The sequence below is a fragment of the Thermobia domestica genome, chromosome 3, assembly GCF_964235325.1.
Source record: "Thermobia domestica chromosome 3, izTheDome1.hap1.1, whole genome shotgun sequence".
In the NCBI taxonomy this organism is placed as follows: domain Eukaryota; kingdom Metazoa; phylum Arthropoda; class Insecta; order Zygentoma; family Lepismatidae; genus Thermobia; species Thermobia domestica.
In genome coordinates, this window is record NC_137456.1 from 241,784,615 (window position 1) to 241,808,831 (window position 24,217).

The 24,217-nt window shown below is 35.4% G+C and overlaps 1 protein-coding gene and 1 long non-coding RNA gene across 3 annotated transcripts in view; one reads left to right on the top strand and one right to left on the bottom strand.

Moving 5' to 3' along the window:
* The window catches only part of LOC145680993 (leucine-rich repeat-containing protein 51-like), a 138,254-nt gene extending 116,412 nt beyond the window's left edge, over positions 1–21,842 (top strand). The window contains exons 2-3 of one of the 2 annotated variants that reach the window (XM_081752256.1): positions 18,527–18,738; positions 21,327–21,842. In XM_081752256.1, the coding sequence (XP_081608382.1) occupies positions 18,527–18,738; positions 21,327–21,578 (464 nt within the window). In that variant the 3' untranslated portion in view covers positions 21,579–21,842. Of the gene's footprint in view, positions 1–18,526; positions 18,740–21,326 lie in introns of those variants that run through there. The other variant, XM_081752257.1, reaches the window with a different exon arrangement.
* Positions 1,108–6,905, bottom strand: LOC145680994 (uncharacterized). Its single transcript, XR_014130705.1, has 3 exons — positions 6,747–6,905; positions 3,018–3,125; positions 1,108–1,289 (listed from the first exon to the last, which is right to left on the bottom strand). It is a non-coding gene; the product is annotated as an uncharacterized LOC145680994 (long non-coding RNA).
* Positions 21,843–24,217: the final 2,375 nt, after the last annotated feature.

Below are 24,217 nucleotides of genomic sequence, written 5' to 3' on the forward strand. Positions count from 1 at the left end.
ACGATCCCGTGGGACTCCTGAGACATCCGTGAAATCCTGATGAGAATCCTACGGGACTTCAAACGGAAGCTCATGTGTAACCGTGTAGCATTGCACCAGAAATGACGATGTGAATCTATTGACTGTTTTCAGGCTCTGGTTTCAGATTTGCAAACACAATGTACAGTGCAAATCAAACGGAATATGTGTTATTTCACGTGTAGCTACTTGAGAGGCGCCTTTGAAAAGCCAGAGCCTAAAAATAACCAATAGCTTCACTCTGTAATTACCGATAGAGCTATCGTGCAATACCACAGGGTGGCCTGTACATGAACTTCCGCTTCAAAGTCCCAGTGAGTCCCGTCAGGTACATATTTATAGGCTATAGGCAGTGGCGTATTTACGATTTTGTTTCGGGAGGGGCTTTGCTATCTTTCGGGGGGGGCTTTCTCTGGAAATGTGAAAATTCTGCAAGATATTTCATTTACTTTACTATACTAAGTAAGATTTCGGGGGGGAGGCTTAAGCCCGGAAGCCACCCCCCTAAATACGCCACTGGCTATAGGTAAACATTTCAAAAGCAAATGTTTGACTCGTTGACTTGCACTCTCTATTACCGCAGTAACGTTTCCAATGATATTAGCTATGGTTAGGTAAATTTAAATTTCGTGAGAAAATATATCAATTGGTGCCTTTGGACAATCTCCTTGTTGGCGGGATAAACTGCAAAATGTAGCCAGTGGATGCTTGACGCCACATTGTATCATCATCAAATCCTTCAGACGTCTTCCTTGTGACAAAGTGATCTGTACGATTCAACATAGTCATATATGGGACTATGCGAAATAAGAGCGAAGATGTAGCTATTTACAATATATAAGTTATCTGCATATAGTATTTTTCCACATTACTTGTAATAATAACTAACTTAGTGTTGTTCAGCTGTAAATTTCTCCTCAAGAGATAGAAAGAAAATAAGAATGGAACATGATTCAACTAGGGAAAAAAAAAAACTGCCTTTTCTGAAACATGAACCTAATTAATCATTAATAACCGAAGGTCACGTTTGGATCGTAGTTATCTAGCATCTGTGTAGCAAAGAAAGATATGCTTAATAAAACAAATGGGTTACACACGTACAATCTTTTATTCAAAAGCTATCATACATGAAGGGATTTTTTCACCCTTTCAAAATATACATCTAGGGTTTTATAATGTGAGCATTTGCATGTTCATCCCGGCTTCAGTCACATCGCACTTTATGTGTATTCATTTGCCTGTCAACATCGCGCTTTGTTCATCCCCTTTCCCTACAAAATGGAAAAGGAAAAAAATTCTGTTAAAAGACGAAGTGAGTGCAAATATTCATAAAAAATTAGCCACAGAAAAATCTAATAATTACGTTAAATACGTATGGATGTATGGAAAGTAGTAGGGAGATGACACTTGTTGGAATTACTCGCTTTATTATTATGATCCAGTCATAAGACAATGAGACCTGTTTTGCTTGAATTGAAAAATCTTTTCGCTAGAAATATGTAAGTACATGTGATGCTGCGAATCAGTCGCGCTTCTGACAAGAAGTGAATATAATACTAAGTATTAATTATAAACCAACAACGAACTTTAAAAAGCAGAGAAAGCACACCAAGTTTGGATTTAGTCCGCATAGCGATGAATATATAAAGTTAGCCTTTAAATCAGTAATCAAGCCAAAAGGCAAAGACAAGCAACATAGCTAACTGTCCAGGCCAATCGAGGCACACACACATTCCAGTTCGAGCTTTGGATAATGATGTTTGTCTCTTTTATTCATTGTTGAACATTACTATCCCTTGACGTAAGTAAAAAATTGTTTCAATGAAAGAAAAAAAAAACTCTATCCATTGAATTCATTTACTTTCTTTTGTATCAGATGTCATGTAAAAAGTGGAAAACGGAACATATGAAGCCAAATTACTAGCATTACTTTGTTACAAACCTTGAGATAGAAGTTAGAAAGGAGCAACTAAGTAATAAACAAAATACAATATTGATACAAGTATTTGCAATGGGATGACCAAAAATTACCCGAACCGTACAAAAAAGAACAAGATTTCCGCTGGACACACACACACATACACACACACACACACAATGAAGATAATGTGAATCAACTGTGGTGTAGAACAGGGTGTCTACTGGTACTTGAAATACTGGTATTTGATTTTCTTACTGGAAATATTGGAATGTACTGGAAATTATTGTCTAATACTGGAGAAATATAAAGATTTCCTTTGAGACCCTTCAAGATGGCAGTCCCATTATCTGGGTGTAGGTGATGATAAAATTAATTGGTCAAACATTGAAAGAACTTGGTAATTCGAGAAAGAAAATCAATAGTGTTTCCTTTTTTTTTTTTAACCCACTAGTTTCTATGCATTCTTTCCATCAGAATATTGAAGAACTAGCTTTATCAACACATTTTACAGCTTCTTGAATATCATAGTATGCCTTTTTTTTTTTATCCAGGGTGGTGTTTTGAAAATTTGTAAGTCAAGAAGTCAACTCCAGTAAACACCCTGTAGAATCCCGAAGGACGATCGCCCCCAAGCAGTCTTTTGGCATGTTTATAGTTTATGTGAAAGTATATCGTGTAGGATTTCTTGGGACATGGCAAAATAACATTAAAAACGAAGACTGCCTGACCTGTATGAAGATAAAAATACAGAACTATAATAATTACAATAGCCATCTACACTATTTAAAAGTCATAAAACGTATTTAGTAGACACATCCCACTTCGTAAATGGGTTTCCATGCCTATCGCGGGTGCGTTACACATGCAAAGAGAGTGTATTATTAATTTTACAACGACTTTTCTTAACTATTAAGTAGGGTCGCACAATGGTGTCTTTGGTGCGACATCAACAATACATTACATTATAATACAGAATAATTTTATGTATTATAATTGATTGCTTGAAGCTTCCGTTCACCACGTCGACTAAGCAAGAGCAAGCAATTTACAAACCTAAAAGTGTCAATATGTTACTTACGTTTCTCTCTTTTCATTCTTTCCGTTGCGTGACGAAGCCAGCTTTGAACTGGTCTTTTGATCTCAGCATCTGTAGCAAATTTGCTGGACGCGTGTTGCCTCACTGTCTCTGGAAATATAATATTTCTGAATGAGAAAAACTGGCAAATTTCTGCAATAGATATGTGTTATAACAAGAAGGAATATGAAATATAATATTCGACATGCATTTCAATAGGTGAAATGAGGTTCCAAAAGTTATGGGATACAAAGATAATAGGTCTATTGTGCTATGCCTTCTCGAGCATGGCGAGTGCAGCAACTTGGAATGGCATGGACTCGACAAGACTTGGAATGGCAAATCACTATACAGATTATTGAGGTGGGCGAGCTTTTTTTTTATTATTTTTTTTATTTATTTATTTTTTTTTTATTTAACAGAACTAGTCCCAGGTATTTGGTGACCGAACTTGGCAGGATCATAGTCGACTAAGTTTCAGAACTAGAAGTTGCGAAACCTTATTGGCTACATCCACATCTTATCAATTGGACTTTTCAGTTTTAATTTTAAAGTTCCAGCCTTTTTTAAGAAATAAACGTCGGTTTTAGCGAACTGGCTATTATACAGTGACAATAAAATAAATTTTAACACCATGTGTGTTGATTTCCTCGGGGTTTTCCCATTTCCTTACATTTCTTTCATTTCACCATTTCACTTATTATTATCATCAGTCTCCTTTAGCCTAGGGCATAACCCTAGGAAAATTAATATGCAAAATATCTGCTTATGAAAAATCACACCGGCACGATTAAAGCGGGAGCTTTTCGATGTAAAATATATATATACCGCCCAGCTCTGTACTGAAACTGGACAATCCAGATTCACAGAATACTATCCGTATTAGAATAAAGTGAAGTGGGCGAAGCCCAAATTCTGTTGTTCCCTAGTAAAAAATCAGATTGTAATTATGCTAATGTACTGATTGCACCAAACCGAACAAGGTGCTTTTTACGAAAACTTGTATTTTAAGCGCATGACTTAACTTTATTACGTCATTTTTATTGATGTCTACTTTCGGAGCAGCCTTTTATGTTGTGAAAGGGCTCATCAACCTCCTGTTGCATAAGGATGTTAAGGCTACACAAACTTAGTTATATGTAACCTAAAGAAATAAAGAAATCAATTTGAACAAAAAGTAACAATGTGAAAACAATATGGTTTAATCAAATTCTTTTCTTTCGACAAAACATGGTTTCTGCCAACCCTGGCAATAACAAGGATTTATGAGCAGTAAGCACAATACGTTGTAGCTTTCCATTACTTTTACATCCAACACCGCCTTCCATCACTCACTGGCGGGTGTAGGACAAAAGCTCACTAGACCTTTTGTCTAAGCTGACTAAATATATAAATAAAAGAAACACATGACTGGGATAGTCATCCATATTTTTCGATTATATTTGCGAATTACCACTTTTACGTAAATCACACCGTGCAGATTAAGAATAAGGTAACATGTTCCAGCCAATATTACCCTTCACAGATATTGTTTTTCTCTTTTCCTCCTCTTTTCAGAATACAACCCTCGCTCAGCTTTTACAATTTGAGTTACTGCAATACTTTTATCTTTTCTTATATTACAAATCGTTGTTATAAAAAATCTAAACTAGTATATTTTAATATATTAGCATTAAATTAGGTTTGCGTATTTTGCGAATAAAATATAATAAAGTGCGTGAAGAGTGAAGTTGCCTAACTGGGATGGCATTTAGTATTTCCCCCAACTCGATCCATGGAACTGGTACTGCAGCTTAGTGAACCATTGTGCTAATGAAAGAAAGAAAAAAAACTGCGGGGTTTCTCACCCCTTTCGCTCGCTCAGCTATATTTCGTAACGCAACTAAGTCACTTTTTTTCAGGGTTGGCAAAAACCATGGTTTTTATTGAAAAAAACAAAAAAAAACGGTTTTTTTGGTTTAAACCAGGTTTATTTGGTTTAAATAATTTGCTCTATATATTCATATCATATATGGACAGAAATAAGTTTGTTTCGCCTTGATGTTATTATGCAAGTTATTTGTAGTTGTAAGTCGCAAATATGTTCGGGGGGCTTCTAACCCCGTTCGCTCGCTCAGGTAGACCTGCATTTCGTAAAGTAAATAAACCACTTTTAATTTAAACATTAATATAGTGGAGAGATGTAACTCAAGCTACGTAAAAAAAAAAAAAAAAAAAAAAAAAAAAAAAAAAAAAAGCCTCCACAGTAGCCTTTAAACTGTTTCATTGCATCGTCTTTGCAAATTTCAACACTATGATGAAATTTGCATGAGATACGTCCGGTTAAAATTTGTAAAAAGGCAGATTCTGCTGCGCTGCTTTTAAGTGCAACACTGTTGTGTTTGCTTAAGTCACTTCACAACAGAAAAGAAACACAAAACATATGATGAAAGCAGTTTTAATTGAAAATAATCCATGTTCATCAATTTCGCTAACTAACACCTTGGCGGGTTAACTTTAGCAGACGGCTCTACCAAAAGAAAAATTTATAGGTCGAAAAATAGTGAAACGGTAATATAATTGTTTAAACTCATAAACCATATGGGGCCGCGGTGGCTCAGAGGTAGAGCGTTCATCTCTGGTGCTTGGGGTCCCGGGTTCGATCCCAGCTCGCGCCAAGTGAACTCTGTGGTGGACAAACACCGTGTGCGTGGGTTTTCTCGGGTTTTCCCGTTTCCTCCCACTTTCTTCATTCCACCATTTCATTCATTTCTCATCATCACCGTTTCCCATAGCCTCGGTGCACAATCGTGAGACGTTAAAATAAATATTTCATTTCATTCAATTTCATAAACCATATGTGGGAGTAAGTAACATAGGAAAGTATATGTTATGGTGGAACTATTTGCTAAGGCAGAAGGCGGCTGAATACAAGTTAGGAACGAGATGGTAAGTGTTGTATCTGAAGATTTGGGAAATGGTTAGAAACAATGGTTGCAGTGCAAAGGCAAGGTTCTAGATTACTGGTCCCCCTTCCCATTGAGCAGTAATAAAGACAGAAAACAACGTGCCCTGCGGGGCTCTAACCCGCCTTCACTCGCTAACGCTCGCTCGGCAATACTGTATAAGTTAAATGTATAAACTTTAGTACAGAAAGAAATCTACCCATCTACTAATCCACATCGGGGACCAGTAATCTAGAACCTTCCCCATGCAAATCATGTGTCACTTCAAAGGTAGAAAACAACTTGCCCTGCGGGGCTTCTAAGCCCCTTCAGTCGATCAGTTATGTAGCGTTTTGTAACACTAGTGCTCCAAATCTAGTAAAAAATAACTAGACAATATTTGCTCATCTTCGCTTTACCACACATATCTTAACAAAATCCCAGAGGCTGGTGCTGGACACTGAATGGCTGCTTATCAGTTTGGTACATCAACAATGCAGGTTTTATGGTAAATCAGTTTGCGTGCTTATTCTTAAACTGTACGCCATAATTTCAGCATGAAATAACAGTGTGAAATAAGAGTAAGAAGGTTTTAGATAATTATTTGAAACATAAAAAGTGAAAAATATTTTAAAAGATTCCGACCTATTGTAAATCTGCCCATTTGTTCATAGCATTCCTGCTCTGTTGAACTTTAAACATTGAGTACTACGGCTGTATGATAACCATTTCATCATTTTTTTTTACAACTAGAATAACAACAACTCTTTTTTTTTAAACCACTAAAACTTTCATTTCACACACTTACCGAAATCAAGACTAAAATCTGTTGGAACACTTAATATTTCACTAACATCAACCACTGCGTCACCGCTGAACCTCACGTATTCCCTCCAATACCACAAACCACAATGCAATTGTGACAAACAAATGACGGTTCCGAACGCGCACCACAGCACTGAGGACCAGGCGAAATTTTATGGTTTATATTTTCTTTTCTGCAGATTTTTAAACATATTCTTTTATTATGAGAGAAATACGTATAATTTTGTGAATTTCTATTTCCCGTTGCTAGTGGCCATCCTGCGGGACAACCGTGGGATTCCCATGCATATAGACCCATGCCTGTCCCAAGCGGGACTTCCCTGGGATTACCTATTTATATCCTGGATTTTTTAGGATCGTTGTGGGTCGTACGGGATCATAATGGGACGTCCCGTGGACTACTTGTGCTATTAGGGTATGTATTTAGAAACATCTACTAACTTTCTGCACGCAGTCTGTCTCGCTTCCTTCGATATTGCAACGTAGCAGATATTATTTGTCTACAGTGGCCGCGACGACTTGTGAAGTATAGGCTCTACACGAATCATAGAACTGCTTTCTCTCACGTGTCATGAATCGGGAGAATTCGGTAGGATTCGTGCAGCTGCCTTTCGAACGCACGCTTGAGAAAAAGTGAAACAATGAGAGTGCACCAACAACATTGCCAAACTTAGAGGGCATAACAAACAAACGAAAGAAACAGCACTTTAAAAAACTATAAAACGAACACTAACAATTATTCGAACTAAACAGTAACAATAATAATAGCAAAAATATAAAATAATAGCAAAAATAGGAACAACAAGAATAACAACAAAACGAAACTTAGCGGCAGTCGGACAACATTGCACATTCAGAAGATGCTCTCCGTACAGCACTAGAAACGACACTAACAAAATTTCAGGGTTGCAGTTGACGACCGGGACACACCCTCGCGTTCTATTGGGTGGTGAAATTGGTAAATCTAGGTCAAGCTTCACGAGTCCTCGTGACTACTGTAGTGAGAATCGTGTGATCATGTGCGCACTACCCTATGCTCTACCTCCATCCACAGCATACAAACGGGCTGGCAAGTAACACCAGTTCCCTCTAAAGTAATCGGTTTCTTGCGCGAGAGCGAACGGTAAAAAGAAAGTATACGAGTAATGACAGTGCATTTTGGGAGTCTCTGGGAATTGTCTCGGACATCTTAAGTCTTATTCCATAGAGATTTGCGTCAACACAAACGTTTTTGTTTTACAGTATTTTACGATAGTTGGCATAGCTGTTATAAATACTTGTTTCATTGTTGTGAAGAAACTTACGGAACTTCAATTTACTCTGGTGAGTAGGATTACCACCTATCCAAGCAAAATGTATGGATACTTTGTGCAGCAAATGAAGGTAGAAAGGTACGATCGTTTTTCCGTAATACTAATAAGATAATATGCCTTTCTAGTAAAGAGAAAATTATATTTATCTGCTTGAGAAAAGGAAAGTGTGTTGTAAGGTTTTCTCTTATTTTGAAGACTGTATAGCCTAATAACATGTAAACTAAATTCCAATTAATAATAATAATAATAATAATAATAATAATAATAATATACAGGTATTATAAAGGTTAGTGGTAGCCCAAGCCATCATACCAATATAAGCCATTGACCAATGGAGAAGCAGTGAGTTATTTTTAACGATCTTTGTTAAACCAGAAATCAGTATTGCATCTTCCCCCCCACACACACACACACACTAGTCAGAGGGCTAGTGTACGCATCTTTCGTGCACGAAGCCTCGGGTTCGATTTCCGGTCGAATAGCATCGAAATTTTAACGTATTACAGTAGTTCATATTTCAACTTTAAAATTCTAGTCTTATGTAGCATCAGTACCCAAAGTGACGTTCAACTCTAACCTATCCATTCACTAACAGCGGACTCTTAAATACTACCAGACATTGCACTTAATTAATGAACATCACGGAATCAATCATTGAGCTTACTGAATTTTGTAAAGCTCCACACAGAATTGTTAATATGCGATGAATGTTAGTAAACAGACTTTATTTTTCCTTTTTTCTTTCTTTTGTCTTTTCTTTCTTTTTATTAGTGACCTTCAAAGAACTTTTAACCTTATAATCCTATCTGCTTCCTGTGCGAAACTCAGGGGTAATTGTACTTAAATATCTCGTATTATTATTATTATTATTATTATTATTATTATTATTATTATTATTATTATTATTATTTAAATCAAATGTCATGAGAATATCCCGTGGAAATTCGCCCTTACGAATAAGAGTAGAACAAAGAGAACTTAAAAAGGTGGATAATTTCAAGTATCTGGGAAGTATTTTCACAAGAGGTGCTTACTGCACCAAAGAGATCAGGTGAAGAATTGCCATAGTCAAAGAAGCATTCAATAGGAAAGGACCAGTCGTATCTAAAGGGCTTAATCTTGGAAAAAGGAAAAAGTTGGTCAAGTGCTATGTATGGAATATTGGACTGTATGGATCAGAGACTTGAACATTACGGAAGTTAGAGAAGAAGTATTTATAGAGTTTGGAAATGTGGTATGGAAGGAGATGGAGAAGATAAAATGGACAGAGAGAGAGAAAGAGTAACAAACAAAGACGTTTTAAAACGGATAAGAGAGAAGAGAACACTTTTAGTGAGCATCCTTCGTAGGAAGGCCAATTGGATTGGACATACCTTGCGAAAAAATTGTCTTCTTCATATCGCCATAGAAGGAAAGGAAAGCGAGGAATAGGAGAAAGAAGAACACAACTGTACGATGATTTGAAAAATAGAAGAAAATATTGGGAGTTAAAAGAGAAAGCTGAAGATCGAGAAACGTGAAAGAAACATTTCCAGGATTTCTAGGTCCAAACCTAAATAATAAATAAAACTCTTTAGTCTAAAGACCTTCCAAGAAGCAGAATACTTTATTATTATTATTATTATTATTATTATTATTATTATTATTATTATTATTATTATTATTATTATTATATTATTATTATTATTATTATTATTATTATTATTATTATTATTATTATTATTATTATTATTATTAATGAAATTTTCATGTTGAAATCTTAGAACATTTCTTTCAATGGTATTTTAGTTGATTTTTTATAAGTTTTCTTATTCTACGCTTTTATATTTAAAAGTTGAATTTTTAGTAGGCAAAGTATATTTTGCCAATTTGGAGTTCGAGCAAATTCAACTGTTCTCGTATGGTAGAAATGAAGAGATGACCCAAACCTATCCTTAAATCTTCATATATTGACAGCTTGTATATAGAATTCTTTACTTAAGGATACGTCAAGTGTTGAATTGGGAATGTTCCCTGGCGAAATGCTTTAAAAAATTTTAGAGGGAATTTTGAAAAAAAAAACATTTGATTGCCAGCTTTGTATTATGACTTTCTTTCATCTCACCTAACTGCTTATCAGCAACTGGTTTCTCCAAGATAAGACTTCTTCCCATTTTAGGCACGATAGGAATTTCGATAGATGCACTAAAGAGGAAATTTCTCGAATTAGTAACCACCAGCACTATGAATTCGTTGTTGGTGATGGAATATTGCATACGAATCATAAGTAATTACCCCAAATAAAGAGTGAAAGCCTTTACTAAGTTAGCTTTTGTAGTAGTATTAATTCTCATAAATAAAATAAGTATTATAAATGTAATATATTCACAACTTGGCATATTGATTGATGCAATATGTAAATAACGCAACATATTCAGAAGAAATATAGTCCAAATCAAAGTTTCAAATGAACTACAGGTACAGAGACTCTTTATACGTAGTTAGAAATATTAACCCTTTCGGGCCCAGGTGGCCAAAATGGCACACACGGGTGTGTCACTTTTTTAATCCACTTCTGTGTGGACACTAATTAAAGTATCGGGATATTTTCTGGCCAAATATGGTTGGACCACAGTTTATCATATTAGTTTCTTTTTATTCTGGGAGTCGAATTTCCTTCTCAAATTTCAGCCCAAAGTCAAAAATTCGAGAATTTTCGATTTTTTTCTTTTTTTCCCTGTAGTTTCTTTCGTTGTAGAGAGATATCCTTAAGACTTGTCAGGTAGATACCTCGGTTGGATACCTAATTGTTGACATCAATTGGACTGACCCACACGCAGTGTTGCCAACTAGGGAAACTAAAATTTCCCTAAATTTGAGCAAAAGAATCGAAATTTTTGAAATTTTTGTTTATAAATCGGTACCTATACGTCCGAGCGCAAGTCAACTTACACCAGTCGAATATTGATCCTTACTGAACATAAGCGAGTACAGATCGTTACAATGAAGTAATTAGGGGCGCACTAAAAATTCGTATTTACGTTCTAACCCTTGATTTTTTTTTAGTTTTTCCCTTCTTTTCTCTTTACCGTAATCTATTTTTTGTAATTAGAAGCTTTGTTTCTTAAATATCGACGTGGTACTTGTAAGATATATTAGTTATGTACCAATGCTTAATTTAAGATAGTGTACGTCTGTCTGGTAACAGTGTTGCCAGCTATAGAAAGTTTCCGATGTTAGGGGGAAATTTTGAAAAGTCCGTTATTGTTTCTATTAATTCCCTCTTGTTGGTTACATTCCAGCTAACGTACTACTATCTGAAAGCCTCGTCCTTATCCTACACAACGCGCCATAAAACGTTTCAGTAGGGTAATTAGGGGAAGTACAGTTGGAGTTTATAATAAACCATGTTCTGTAAGTGGTAAGAAAATGGTCACTTCCTGAGATAGAATGAGTTTTTTTTTTTTAATTTCATGCTTACTTTGCTAGATATCGCCATGGTACTTGTCGGATATATTAGTGGGGTACCAAGGTTTATTTTCATATAGTTTGCGTCTGTCTGGTGATAATGTTTCCAGCCAAAAAATTCCCGAATTTAGGTAAAAATTTCGGAAAATTTCCCTTTTCTCACCTTTATTATTTCCTTCTTGCTAGCTGCATTGAAACAAACGTACCACTATCTGAAAACCTTCTCTTTGGCCTCCTGAACGCACCACAAACCTTTTCAATAGGATAATTAGGAAAGCTGTAGCCCCGGCATATCTGTTGACTTTTGCTTCTGAGGCGTAAAAAGTGTCAAAATTTTAAGTGTATGATGACAGAGGTTTTTTGCTTTCTCTCTTTATATGACAGCCAGCGACTTCATGTTTTCGCTGTACCTTGTCAACACACCAAAGAATGTTTTTAGGTGACTTGGATGTATGTGGCAACAGTGATGCCAGCTACAAAAAATATCTTGAATTTCGGTTAGGGAATTTTTTGTAAACTTTTACCATTACATATCTCTGAATAATTTCCCTCCCGTTGGCAACACTGCAATATAACTTACACCAAAAAATAGCCACATCCCTATTATAAAAAGCAAGTCCTTAACCATGTCAATCGGGTAAATAGATTTTGAGCAATAAGTCACTAACTGAAAATGTATGAAAACGCCAAAAATGACCAGGGTCCGAAAGGGACTTTTAGCTGTATAATATCAGCTTGCACTATTTAAAATTAATTGATTGATGTAGAAATCGTTCTAGTATAAACTAGTGAAAAGGGTAAGTCCCCCAAAATTTCTAAGTTTTCTTATTTAACACTAGAACGGCGGCTGGGTCATTTTTGACCCATTTCGAACTTTACGTTTTAACAACTTTTCTATTTTCTTACGAATCGGATCGAACTTTTGTAACTTTTACTCATTCTCGTGAAGAAATATTTGCACTAAGTATCACTCTTATCCACACTTTGCCTTTTGAAATATCAAACAATTATACTAGAACGGCGGCGTGGGTCAATTTTGACCCAACTCTTTTGTTAGTGTTATTTTGTTGCATTGTAGCAACACTGCTGGCTACCGTCTTTATCTTGCGACCGTTCTTTCTCACAATACTCTCCTATTCCACCTCGTGTTCAGGACCAGCTTCTCAGCAATTTTGTCAATTTAGTTGGATTTAGTAATACTTTAGAAAGTCTGTTGATTAGGAGAATCTCATTATTTTCGGACTGATGTGCTGTTTCAAATACTCATTATGAGCAAGAAACTGATGACACTGGATGAAATAATTGGAAATTTCAATGACATAAGTGAGGCCGAGTCTGACGCTGACAGCGTTGATATTTCTTCAGATGAAGAGTACCTGCCGAATAACAACGAATATGATGATTCGGATGAAATATTGAAAAAGGAAGAGATAAGCACAGAAAACCATACTTCTGCAAATAAGCGTTGTAAAATAGGTAAGACTATTATTATTATTATTATTATTATTATTATTATTATTATTAAACACAAATTATATGTCTTACATCGTAACAAAATATTCATAATATTTTCAATCATTTTAACAAAAAAAAAATTGCAAACAATTTGCATGCTATTGTGAAAATATATGGCTAGTGTTTTCTTTCTTTTTTTTTTTTTTTTTTTGGTATCACTATGTTGAAATGTTTCATGAGATGTTTATAGCACAAATAAATAACAATAAAGAAACAACAGCGATATTCGATCCACTATTGGATGAGGCCTCTCCCCGGAGGGAGGACTTGGTCTACTGCTCCCACGCTGACCAGACGGGTTGGGACAAGATTCCTATACACCAGACGGGTTGGGAGAAGAAAGCCGAAGCTCTCACTGTGATCGCCACTATATGACAGCCCAGCTGGTCTAGTGGTGAACGTGGCTGAGTACGGATTGAGGGATCCCGAGTTCAATTTCCGGCGCTGCCAAGAATTCTTAGACTACTAGCCTGTGGCGTAACCAGACATTTCAAAGCTACCGAAACTAAAAAGTTCAGAGGTCTAAATGGAAGACAACTTACTTTCTCGTATATTTGGATGAAATATATGTCAACCAAAGAAGTATAATCTCTAAAGGAGTAGTTCGAAAGAACAGGTAGTTTACCATTATTTTCATGTCAGCGCTTTCATGATTAGAACCTACAATACCTAATTCAGTGGTGCCCTCCTTATGTCCATGACGCACCCCCCAATTGTCTATCCGTAGGAGTTCTTCCATGAAAAAAAAATATTTTCGATTAATTTTTACACCTCCTCAAACATATTTATATAAATTTTTAACCCCCCCCCAAATATTTCAATGACACAGTTTGCGTCATAGTCCCCCTTTGTGGGCACCACTGAATTTATTTATAAAACAATCACTCTATACTGACTTTTTCTGGTTTGAACTACTGCAAGTTTACGACTGTGTATGCTATTTTAGGTTATGTCAGGTTATGTGTTTCCACCAATTCTAAATAGGGAGAGGAAAGTTATAGAAATGCATAAATGCTTATTACAACCATATTAGTAAAATATTTTTGTGCAATACGTCACGTTTTTATTTGTGAACAATGTTTTTGTATGACCCTTCTCCTTGTAGAGGAGTGACTGATCTTTGTTCTGTGTAAGACGTCAAATTTAGATGTATGTAGATTAGGTTAGTTAAGTTCAGTTAGGTCATGCGTTTGAACAAACTATCTAAAAATAATAACTATCTAGGAATTAGAATGATATATAACATTACTATATAATAAACTGACATTGTATATAATACACTTAATAGTATCATTCTAATAATATTATATTCATAAATAATAGCAATTTTCTTAAATTTGTATTATTGGCAAAAAACACATTGATCAATAAATATTAAGCTAGTGTTCAAAGAATTTTTTTTTGTTTTATTGAATGAAAGTCACGTTTTATTATGTAATAAATATTAGTGGTTAAGAATACAAATATTTAATAAAAATGGAATGGGTCATTTTTGACCCACTCCCGCCGTTCTAGGGAGTATCAAAAATGCCGCCGTTCTGGTGTTAAATAATACCTTATAATAAAATATTTTTCGCCGATAACTTTCACTAAAGTTATGGTATTTTAGTGCAATTTGATATATACTTTCTTTGGAATTTACCTATAATCATCATTACTTGAGATTAGAATCAATCAGGAATAAAAGAGGGATTTTACACACGCCCTGTCCCCGACATTTAATAATATGCTGCACTATAATTCTCGTAGAATAAAAATATATTTGATTTTAAAACAATGTAGCTTATAGGCTTATTTCCTTTTTTTCGGCTTCTCAATGATTCTTACTCCATGAAGTTAAAATCTGTGGTGAGTAAATGAGTAGATTCTCCCCTTCTCAATTAAAAAAAAAAAAAAAAAAGATACAATGATAACTATCCTAAAGAAAATATTCCGTTTTTTTTCAATATATCATGTATTTTTCTGAGGTTCCTCAATTATGCCAATCAATCGAGAGTGACAGAGTAAATTTAATCACCATCCCCTTGTAATCTAGCAAATATATTCCTCAATATAGTTTTGTACAAATTATTCGATTTACATAGTGCGAATATATGTTTTATGAGATTTTCTCTGTCTCTACTTCTCATAGTTACGATCAGTCAATAATAAGAAAGTAAATTTACTTCCCTTTTTATATAAAAAGTATAAATATATTTAAATACATTTATGAAAGAATTAAGAAAACATAACTAAGTCAACAGGAAACATATTTCGATAGTCGAACCAAAGGAAGGGGTAGAAAACCACCTATCAACGGCATCACATCCAGTGCCACTGCCTGCCTTTCCACGTCATCCAATGACACCACACCCTACTTGCATAGCACGTCGTCCAGTTGTACAAATGTTCAGTATTGTCCTCTGTGTTAGAGAAGAAATATCTCATCTAGTTCTTTTCCATGTGGTAAGGTGCCAAGAACCGACGACACGTTGCCACGTTGGATAGCAATAGATATGCGTTGTATTAAGAAAGATGTTGAACGAATATCTCCAGTAACGATAGAAATGCGTCTGCCTACTTCTCTAATAAAATCAAGGCTTGCAGAACCCCAAGCACCACTAGTCTCGATGGCAATTGGAGCAAAAATAAATTTATCAAGGAGGCTGTTATATTTCCTTTGCTTTTCTACTTCTCTACGTCTAGCAACAGCCCCAGCATTCATAACAGCTAATGGGAGACTTGAATGGGCAAATGTATCTGAACACGTAAAGTCCCAAACTAGTGATTTGCCTTTCAACCAAGGAACTAATGTCATGCCATCAGGTCGTTTACCATCTGAACGACAACATCCTGAAGGTTCACGTATTGAAGGAATTCCAGCTGTGGTAAGGGCTCGTAAAATGATATCATTCACAGAGGAGTGTCTAGCGTGTCTACCCATGCTCTTCATGCATGACAGGACATGCAGGCCACGTTGGTTAACTTGATCCCCGCAAACTGGACAGCGATGTGGCTCACAAATATCTGCACCTAATCTTAAGGCGACAGAAATTCGAAATGCCTCATTAGTCATATGAAGACCTAATGGTGGGGAGGGTAATGCATTCAACCATGCCCCAGCATGTAGGGATGAGGCAGCACGAATCCTGGCTTTATCCTCTGGAGCAATAACTGACTGTAAGAGAAGTTCATGAAAATGCGCTGCAATTGGTGTGTACCAAGATGCCTGAGAACCTATTTTGTTAATCTCTGGAAGATCTGTATCTGTTAAATTTTTCCATTTGGTAGAGCCTTCTTGAACTGTGCCATCTGGGTCTAGGTGGTAACCTTGCGGAAGAAGAGCCTCGACTAAACGAAGAGATCCGTGGTAGGACGCTAAAAAGGAAGGAATCGCCATATCCACGGATCGTCGAATACCAAGACCTCCTAATCTCACAGGTAAGGATGCTTGAATCCACGATTCGTCGCTTAAGGAGCAGTTTAAAATTGACTCCAGACCCATTTTAAGGATATGATCGTATTTCTCCAGTAATGGAGTCTCATTCCAAGAAGGAAAACATCGTAAGAAGTAGTTTAAACGAGGGATCGACAAAGAGGCACGTAGAAGAAAGAAAGCTGCATGGACAGAAATCGAGGCGAGTCGAGACAAAAAATATTCTAACTTCGATATTTTGCTTAACAGGACATTGGTAAAAGCTTCCCTTGTGAGAGCGGCGCCTAGAAGACAAGCATCCTGGTTAGTTAGAAGACGTATTCCTGGGGCACTTTCGTCAATTTTTTTGAATAATAGGTCGAACTTGGCTTCGTCTGACCCAAGAAAACCTACTTCACACTTTGAAAAATTTAAATATAGGCCAAGTGCAGAAGCCTTCTCATTTATTTGTGCTAGAGTTGAAAGAACTACTTCAGGTTCATCAGCGATAGTTCCATCATCCAAATACCAAATGTTTAATTCAGTGTTGATCGATTTCACTAAGGAATGAATGGTTATAGCAGAAAGTGCTGGGCCCAGGGGATCGCCTTGTTGTACTCCTCTCTGGGATGAAATAGTGTCTTCACCTAAGAATAGATCACTGTTCCTTGAAACATTCAGCAAAATTCTTCGATGTTTATTAAACGTAGTTAAATTGATTAAAGATAAGACGAATTAAACTTCCAATAATGATAATAATAATAATAATAATAATAATAATAATAATAATACAGTAGGACGTCGATAATCCGAACGTCAAAATTCCGAAACTTCAAAAATCCGAACGCGGTCCCTAGAAGCTTTTTACATTTTGTCTTAGCGCTGGGGATAAACAAGCAATACTTGTAGGATTGTCCGTCGGCGTTGTGTGAAGTCAGTGTTTTTACAAAAGCTCATTCATATGTAATTGTCATACATATTTTTATTTTCCCTTAGGCCTATACAAGTTAAATTTTAAGTGTGAGTTGCAAAAACAGTATAATTTAGTGTACGAGCAGGTTCTTCAGAAACATTAAATGTAAGTAGCCTTACGTACGGTATTGTAGTTACTGTATGTACTGTATAACCAGTGTATCGATAAAAGAGCATACCGTACAGTATATTTAAGCCTAAATGCATTTTCTTGGTCATTTTCGAAAATAGGAACAACGTGAAAATCCGAACTACCTGTGGTCCAATTAGTTCGGATTTTCGACTTGCTACTGTATATATACCGGTATTCATGTCCATAGAGACTCCACGTGTTATTTGAGCTCCTCCGTGGCTAAGCGGTTAGCGTACGCGCTTTTGGCGTGGGAGACCCGGGTTCGATTCCCGGCGGGAGCTCATGTGGTTCGGATTCCACGTTAATCAGTAGGTCCACGTCTCATATAGCCTCGCTGCTGAAAGGGACGCTAAACTAAAATCAACTCAACTCCACGTGTTACTCCAAATAAGCCCCATTGTTTATTTCTTCTTTTTTTTTCCTAGTAGGCTTTCTAAACAAGTCTTGCACGTAGCATAGAACAGTATCTGTGATCGTGGCATTGTCACAGCATAAGGTACCATATTTACCCATCAAATTTTACTTTTCTGATATCTAGTTATAATGTCAGTGACCGAATTAAGATAATATGAGTAGTTATAACACACTGGTAATAAATTGTTTTCAAATCATACCAACTGTAAATGGCAAATAAAATTAAGAAGTTCCATTGTATCGAAGTATATTCAGAACAGGCCTATGAATTCGAGAATATCGGGAGTAATTTATTTCCAATTTGACTAGTGTGTAATGTTAATGATTAGCAGTGAACTTTCTCAAAGCCGGAGACAAAAAACGATAGTATTAGAAGTGCTACAAATGCCAAGAAAAAATTCTTCCTTCTTTGATTATGGGATTAAATATTATATTTTTGATTTAATTTATATTTGAATTGTTCGAAATTAATTATATTTTAAGAAAACATTTTTATTTTATATTGATGAGTAAATATTATTTATACTTAATGTACAGTATATGTACTTGTAATTAATGGTATTCTTCCATTACAGAGGTTACATCGAAGATAAGACTAAAAATGAGCCGCACCCGTCAACTACCAGATCTAATTAATGATAAATACCAAACAAACACCATTTGGCTTGGTAATAACAAACTGGCAAACATGATAGGATTGTCAAAAGCTGTCGAAGAACTTATAGTTGATCCATGCAGATTGGGATGGTTAGACCTGTCGTGCAATTGCATAAGAGAAATAGGTGATGTTAGTAATATTTTAAAAATTTATTTGAATCCACTGTATTATAGATTACGATGATATAATCTTTGAACAATTAATGTGTAAGAATAGGTCATGTTCAACCGTAACTGGATCCGCGCCTGTATATATATATATATATATATATATATATATATATATATATATATATATATATATATATATATATATATATATATATATATATATATATATATACAGCGCCGGATCCAGGATTTTCTGAGGGGGTGCACCAATAACCACCACTACATTTGAATTAAATTTAATTTTTTTTAAATGCCTTTAGGTATCTGTGGTGTGAATGAGGAATTTCCTTGAAAATGCTGAGTGTCTCCTCGCGGTGAATTGACTTGAACTGTTGATTTTGCGCACTGACACTTCACTTTCTTTTAAGCCCAAATGGAAACATGACAGCAGAAATTTTCTGAAAGTGTTGCTATTTTCACTGCTAGTTTATCACTTTAGGTGGTGTATATTTACAAAGAAGGGGGGCCACACGTGCACCTTTGCACACCCTAAATCCGGCCCTGTATATATATATATATATATGTTACTGTCTCTGTATTGTCTCGAGAGTGACAGAGTAATATTCACAAGAGAATTACTGTCTACAGCTTTATTTCTAAATATTTTTTAATTACTATTTACTCCATAAATTCTTTACAATCAACTTCTCCTATTAGTAGATTAATAAATCTACATACAATTGCTTATTTTTGCTATGCTTTGTTTATGATTCAAAGTTTTTCTTTCACAGTTTAATAACAAAAATAGCCTTAGACGGCAAAGTAATTTAACCCTGCCTAATTAGACACAGTACTTTGATATTTATTCATACATGAGAGTGACCTTATAACTTATTCTTCTACTAGTAGAGAGTATTTCTACGAAACTAGTATGATTTGCATCAATTTATGTATGGCCTAAAAATTATATAAAATGAAATCTTTCAGTTTAACGTCGCTCGATTATGCTCTTTAGGCTAAGAATGACGAATGATTAAGGCAAGAAAATAATGAGGGAAGAATAAGTGGAATGAGAATGTGGGAGAAAACGGGAGTATTCAAGAAACCCCACAGACACGATGTTGTCTACCACAATCTTACTTGGCCGGAGATTGAACCAAGGACCCCACACATACTCGATATCCTAAAAGGCACTAGATTTAGCTACTAATATAAAATTAGGATGTCTATGTTGGTAACATAAAACTCTGGCAGTTTAGTGACTACTGGAATGTCTTTACATAGACTATAGTTTAGTGTTACTTTTCTTCAGTACTGATTACTTAACCCATAGCGTAAGATTAGTGATCTTATTTAAATATTCGTCAATTTATTAAGCAACTACTGGGGCCGTTGTCAATTTAATACATATGTCCATTGTTATACTTCAAGTTAGTCACTCAGTCAATGAATTTGAAGTCTTTTAACCCTAAAAATAACATTGGAAGGGTCAAGTCTGGCCGCTCATTTAAGTTTTCAATGTTTTGCAGAATAAAATATTTTCTACGAGCTGTTTTTTTTTTTTTTTTTTTTTTTTTTGTTTTGTTTTTTACATGTTCCTTTGAATGTAATTTTCACTTTGTTAATTTATATTATAATATCATTTATTTTACTTTCATAATAAATAATTCATTTGCTGTGGGCAAATTTGACACGGTTGGTACTAGGTGTAACCCATCTTTGTATTCGCCAAATTTCTTTGTAGTCCAAACCCCTACCCCTAGCAAGGAACAATGGAAATGGCAATAGTTAAGGGGGGAGGGGACGGTGACGCAGTTGTATCAGCCACCTCGTAGCTAAGTGGTTAGTGTGCGCTTCTCTACTGTGGAAAACTCCTGTCCAATTCCCGGCGGCAGCCCAGGTTCGTCTTCCACGTTAGGCAAAAATTCAACTTTCTGGGACTTAGTTTTCGTCGGTGGGTGTAGCCGAGCGGTCCGAGGCGTTAGGCTGACGATTGTCATATTTGATGTGAACTCCATTGGGAGTTCGAATCCCTGTGAAGAGCATGCATGAAATTTTAAATGTGATCAATATTTCTGGGTTCGTTCCTGTTGTATTTGGATTAAGTTGAATGTACGTGAGATGCCCATGCCGAACAATACCGTGGTTGGGGCGATTTAAAAAAAATGGTAGAGCGCTCACCTCTGGTGCGTAGGATCAATAGTTCGACCCCTGGTCAATTAAAGTTTGTGGTAGACAACACCGTGTCCGTAGGTTTTCTCTGGATACCCCCGTTTCTTCCCACTTTCTCATTCCATCAATTAATTCTTCCATTATCATTCACTTGTCTTAATCGTCGTCCTCCTTAGCGTAAAGGACACAATCATAGAATGTTGAAATGAAAGATTTCATTTAATGCAGTCCATAAGCTCTGATGTACTTTGTCTTTTGACTCTTAAATACATGCCCAACTTCAGCCAATTTTATTTTTGAACACTGTAATATGCTCTTTAAAGGCCTTATCAAACTTGAAGAGGTCTTTTCTTTTTTGTATTTTGTTACAAACAAATTTATATTTAAATAGATTCTTTTTAATTTAATACTTGTTTTCTGTTTTCATGTATATAGGAAATAAAGATGTTTGTAAATCTACGAATTTTATATATGCATGGTAACCAGATGAACCAACTATCTACCATTGCGAAATTAAGAGATATCCCTAATCTAAGTAGAGCAACATTCTATGGTAATCCTATCGAACATACCATTCCTCAGTATCGCTTACACGTAATCAGAATGCTCCCACAGATTAACTACTTGGATTTCTGTTCTGTACTGCGGAGTGAAAGAGACCGGCCGGCACCACATCCAGCGAAATAATGATTGCTTTAGAAGAGAGAAAAGAAGACAGAAGTTAATTTCATGCCAAACAATGTGAGATCCAAATATTTTTATTGATATTTTCTTTTATACAATTCTATTTGCTTCATTGTACATTTTATATACCAAACATATTATGTAAGAACATGAATATTTTTAAAGCTTCATTTAAAAATATTGTAATAAGTAAAACCTATTTTCTTATACTGTGTATTGCAGTTTTACCTATTTGAGTTTTCCTAATAAATTATTTGATTAATACAAGTATTCTACTTTAATTATTCTTAGAGAATATCATTTCAACACCTTAACATTTCCAACGCTACCAAAAGAATCCCACCATACGCCAAACCAAGTTACTTATTTTTTTACTTTTGTCATGTCACAATAACTGTAATACTAATTTTAAACACAAGCTTGGTTTAAAAAGTCTTATCACAACAATGTGCAATACAAGTAGACGTGAGAAAATAGTAATACAGGGTGTCCAATATACAATGCAATCCGGAGTTTGGGATAGTAGAACTTTTGAACCTGAAGTGATACACAAATAATGGTTATACCTAAATGAAGCTTTGTTCATGCATATATTTTTAAACTAGGAAGCAATGATTGAAGTACATCAGAAACCACATAGTGTTGCCAGATGTAGCCGAAGGCGTAAATCAATTTTTTTGCAAAACATGTAAATTGACTCATAACTCATACGTATGGATGTTCTGTAGTTAGTTTTCAGTTTGTTTAGTGGAGTAGCTTGGAAACTATGGAGCAGAAAAAAGAATTTTTCATTTCCACCGATAACTAATTGGATTAGGTCTCTGTAAGGAGGCACTAGAGAAATCGTATATTTCATAAATTAACACTCTGAATTGGCAACATTGCTGATGTTTCAGTGCATCAAAAGGTGTGTTAAGAATCTGTCTACATTATGCAATTCCTGAAAACAATGAAAAGGAAACTTTGAAATTAACTACAGACAGCGCAGGCCTTAGGTAGTGCGGGGCCCGATTGGGAATATTTTGCAGGGCCCCAGGTTTACAATTAACTTCCACCAAGGTCTATAGAACCAATAATATATGTATATATATTTATATGTATATTGGGCTCTACCTGATGGTCTAGTGAGTTAGCATGGTGCACATAGTCTCGAGTCCGATTCCCGGTGAGAGAGCAAACAAATTTAATTTCATAATCACTCCCTTTCATTAATCATCCATCTCCTAAGAAGAAATCCTGGAACGTCAAATAAAAAATATCATTTTCATTTCATTTCAAAAGTTTTATAGAGATTTTGCAGTCGGAATGGATGGCAATCAAAATGACCGCTTAAATAATGTGTAAAAATTAATAGACTAAATCAAACGTCCTGATAATGAAAATGCAGTCAGTTTTTTCGTATCACCCTCAGATTTTCTGCTATGACAATGACGATTAACTGCTGACAGGAGTAAATATAATTTGAGGTATAAAATAAAATGTGTTTATGAGGATAAATTCTAAGTTTTAATGAAAGAAATATATGTATGTCATACTAAACATTGCAAACATCATTTACCAACTTATATGTATATCGTTATTACGAATTCATATATAGCGTGTTCAGAGAAAAGCTGACAAACTTCGCATATGTGTTCAGAACCTCAATACAAGAAAAAATCTGCAAATTTGATTGAAAAAGGTTAATTATGGAGGAATGATCAATTCCAATAATTACTTTTAATTCGCTCTCTCTCCGTAATTAAGCGTTCCCGACCAATCGCAGAAAAACATTTTTCTTGTATTGAGGGTCTGAACAAATATGATAAGTTTGTCAGTTTATCCCCGGAACACCTTTCATGTTTACTTATAAGCTTGATTAAGAAAAGTGATTAACGGCAAAGACAGTTTCGAAACAGTTTCCGTTTTCTAAGTCGTGGAGTCCTCTTTCAGGAGGAACTAACAGCAATCTCATCATGGACGGGTCCCATTTCCCTTTATAATGTTTTTCCATCTGCAAACTTTTCTGGTGAAAACGCTAGCCTTTTTCATTCAGCAGCTAATTTTTCAGTGAAATAACTCAAATGGAAATGCAGACAGTGAATGATTTCAAAATACATATTTCACCCTTGTGCCTCGCAATTTTTCAAGAAGGTTCTGTACCAGTAGGCTATTTCATAGTTTTATTCTCTTACAAGTAAACCTATCGATGACGAAATCTAATTTCTTGACCAAACTTGGCAAAGAAGTGTGGAATATCAAGAAACGAGCGTAAGCAAAATTTAAAGTGCTTCCGTCCATAAGAACGGCCGCAGTGGCCAAAAACCTGATTCATCACAATAATCCATAATAATATGTTTCAAGTTTGAAAATGTCATTTTATTTGTAAAACGGGTAAAGGGATGAAAAACAAAAACACATTAATTGACACTGGGAGGAAGTAGACATCTATTTGAGGGTATGCTTATCATGGTCGCCATCTGGAAGTCCAGCGTCTTGTATCTCGCTCAACTTTTTAAAATAGGAAATGGATCATGTAATATATCAAATTGGGCTAGAATTTTACAAGAAATACAACAGTACAGTCTATGTTTCCATAAGTTTATATTTGTAAGACAGAATGAAATGCACATTGATATGAACTCGTTAGTTCAAAGATTTCT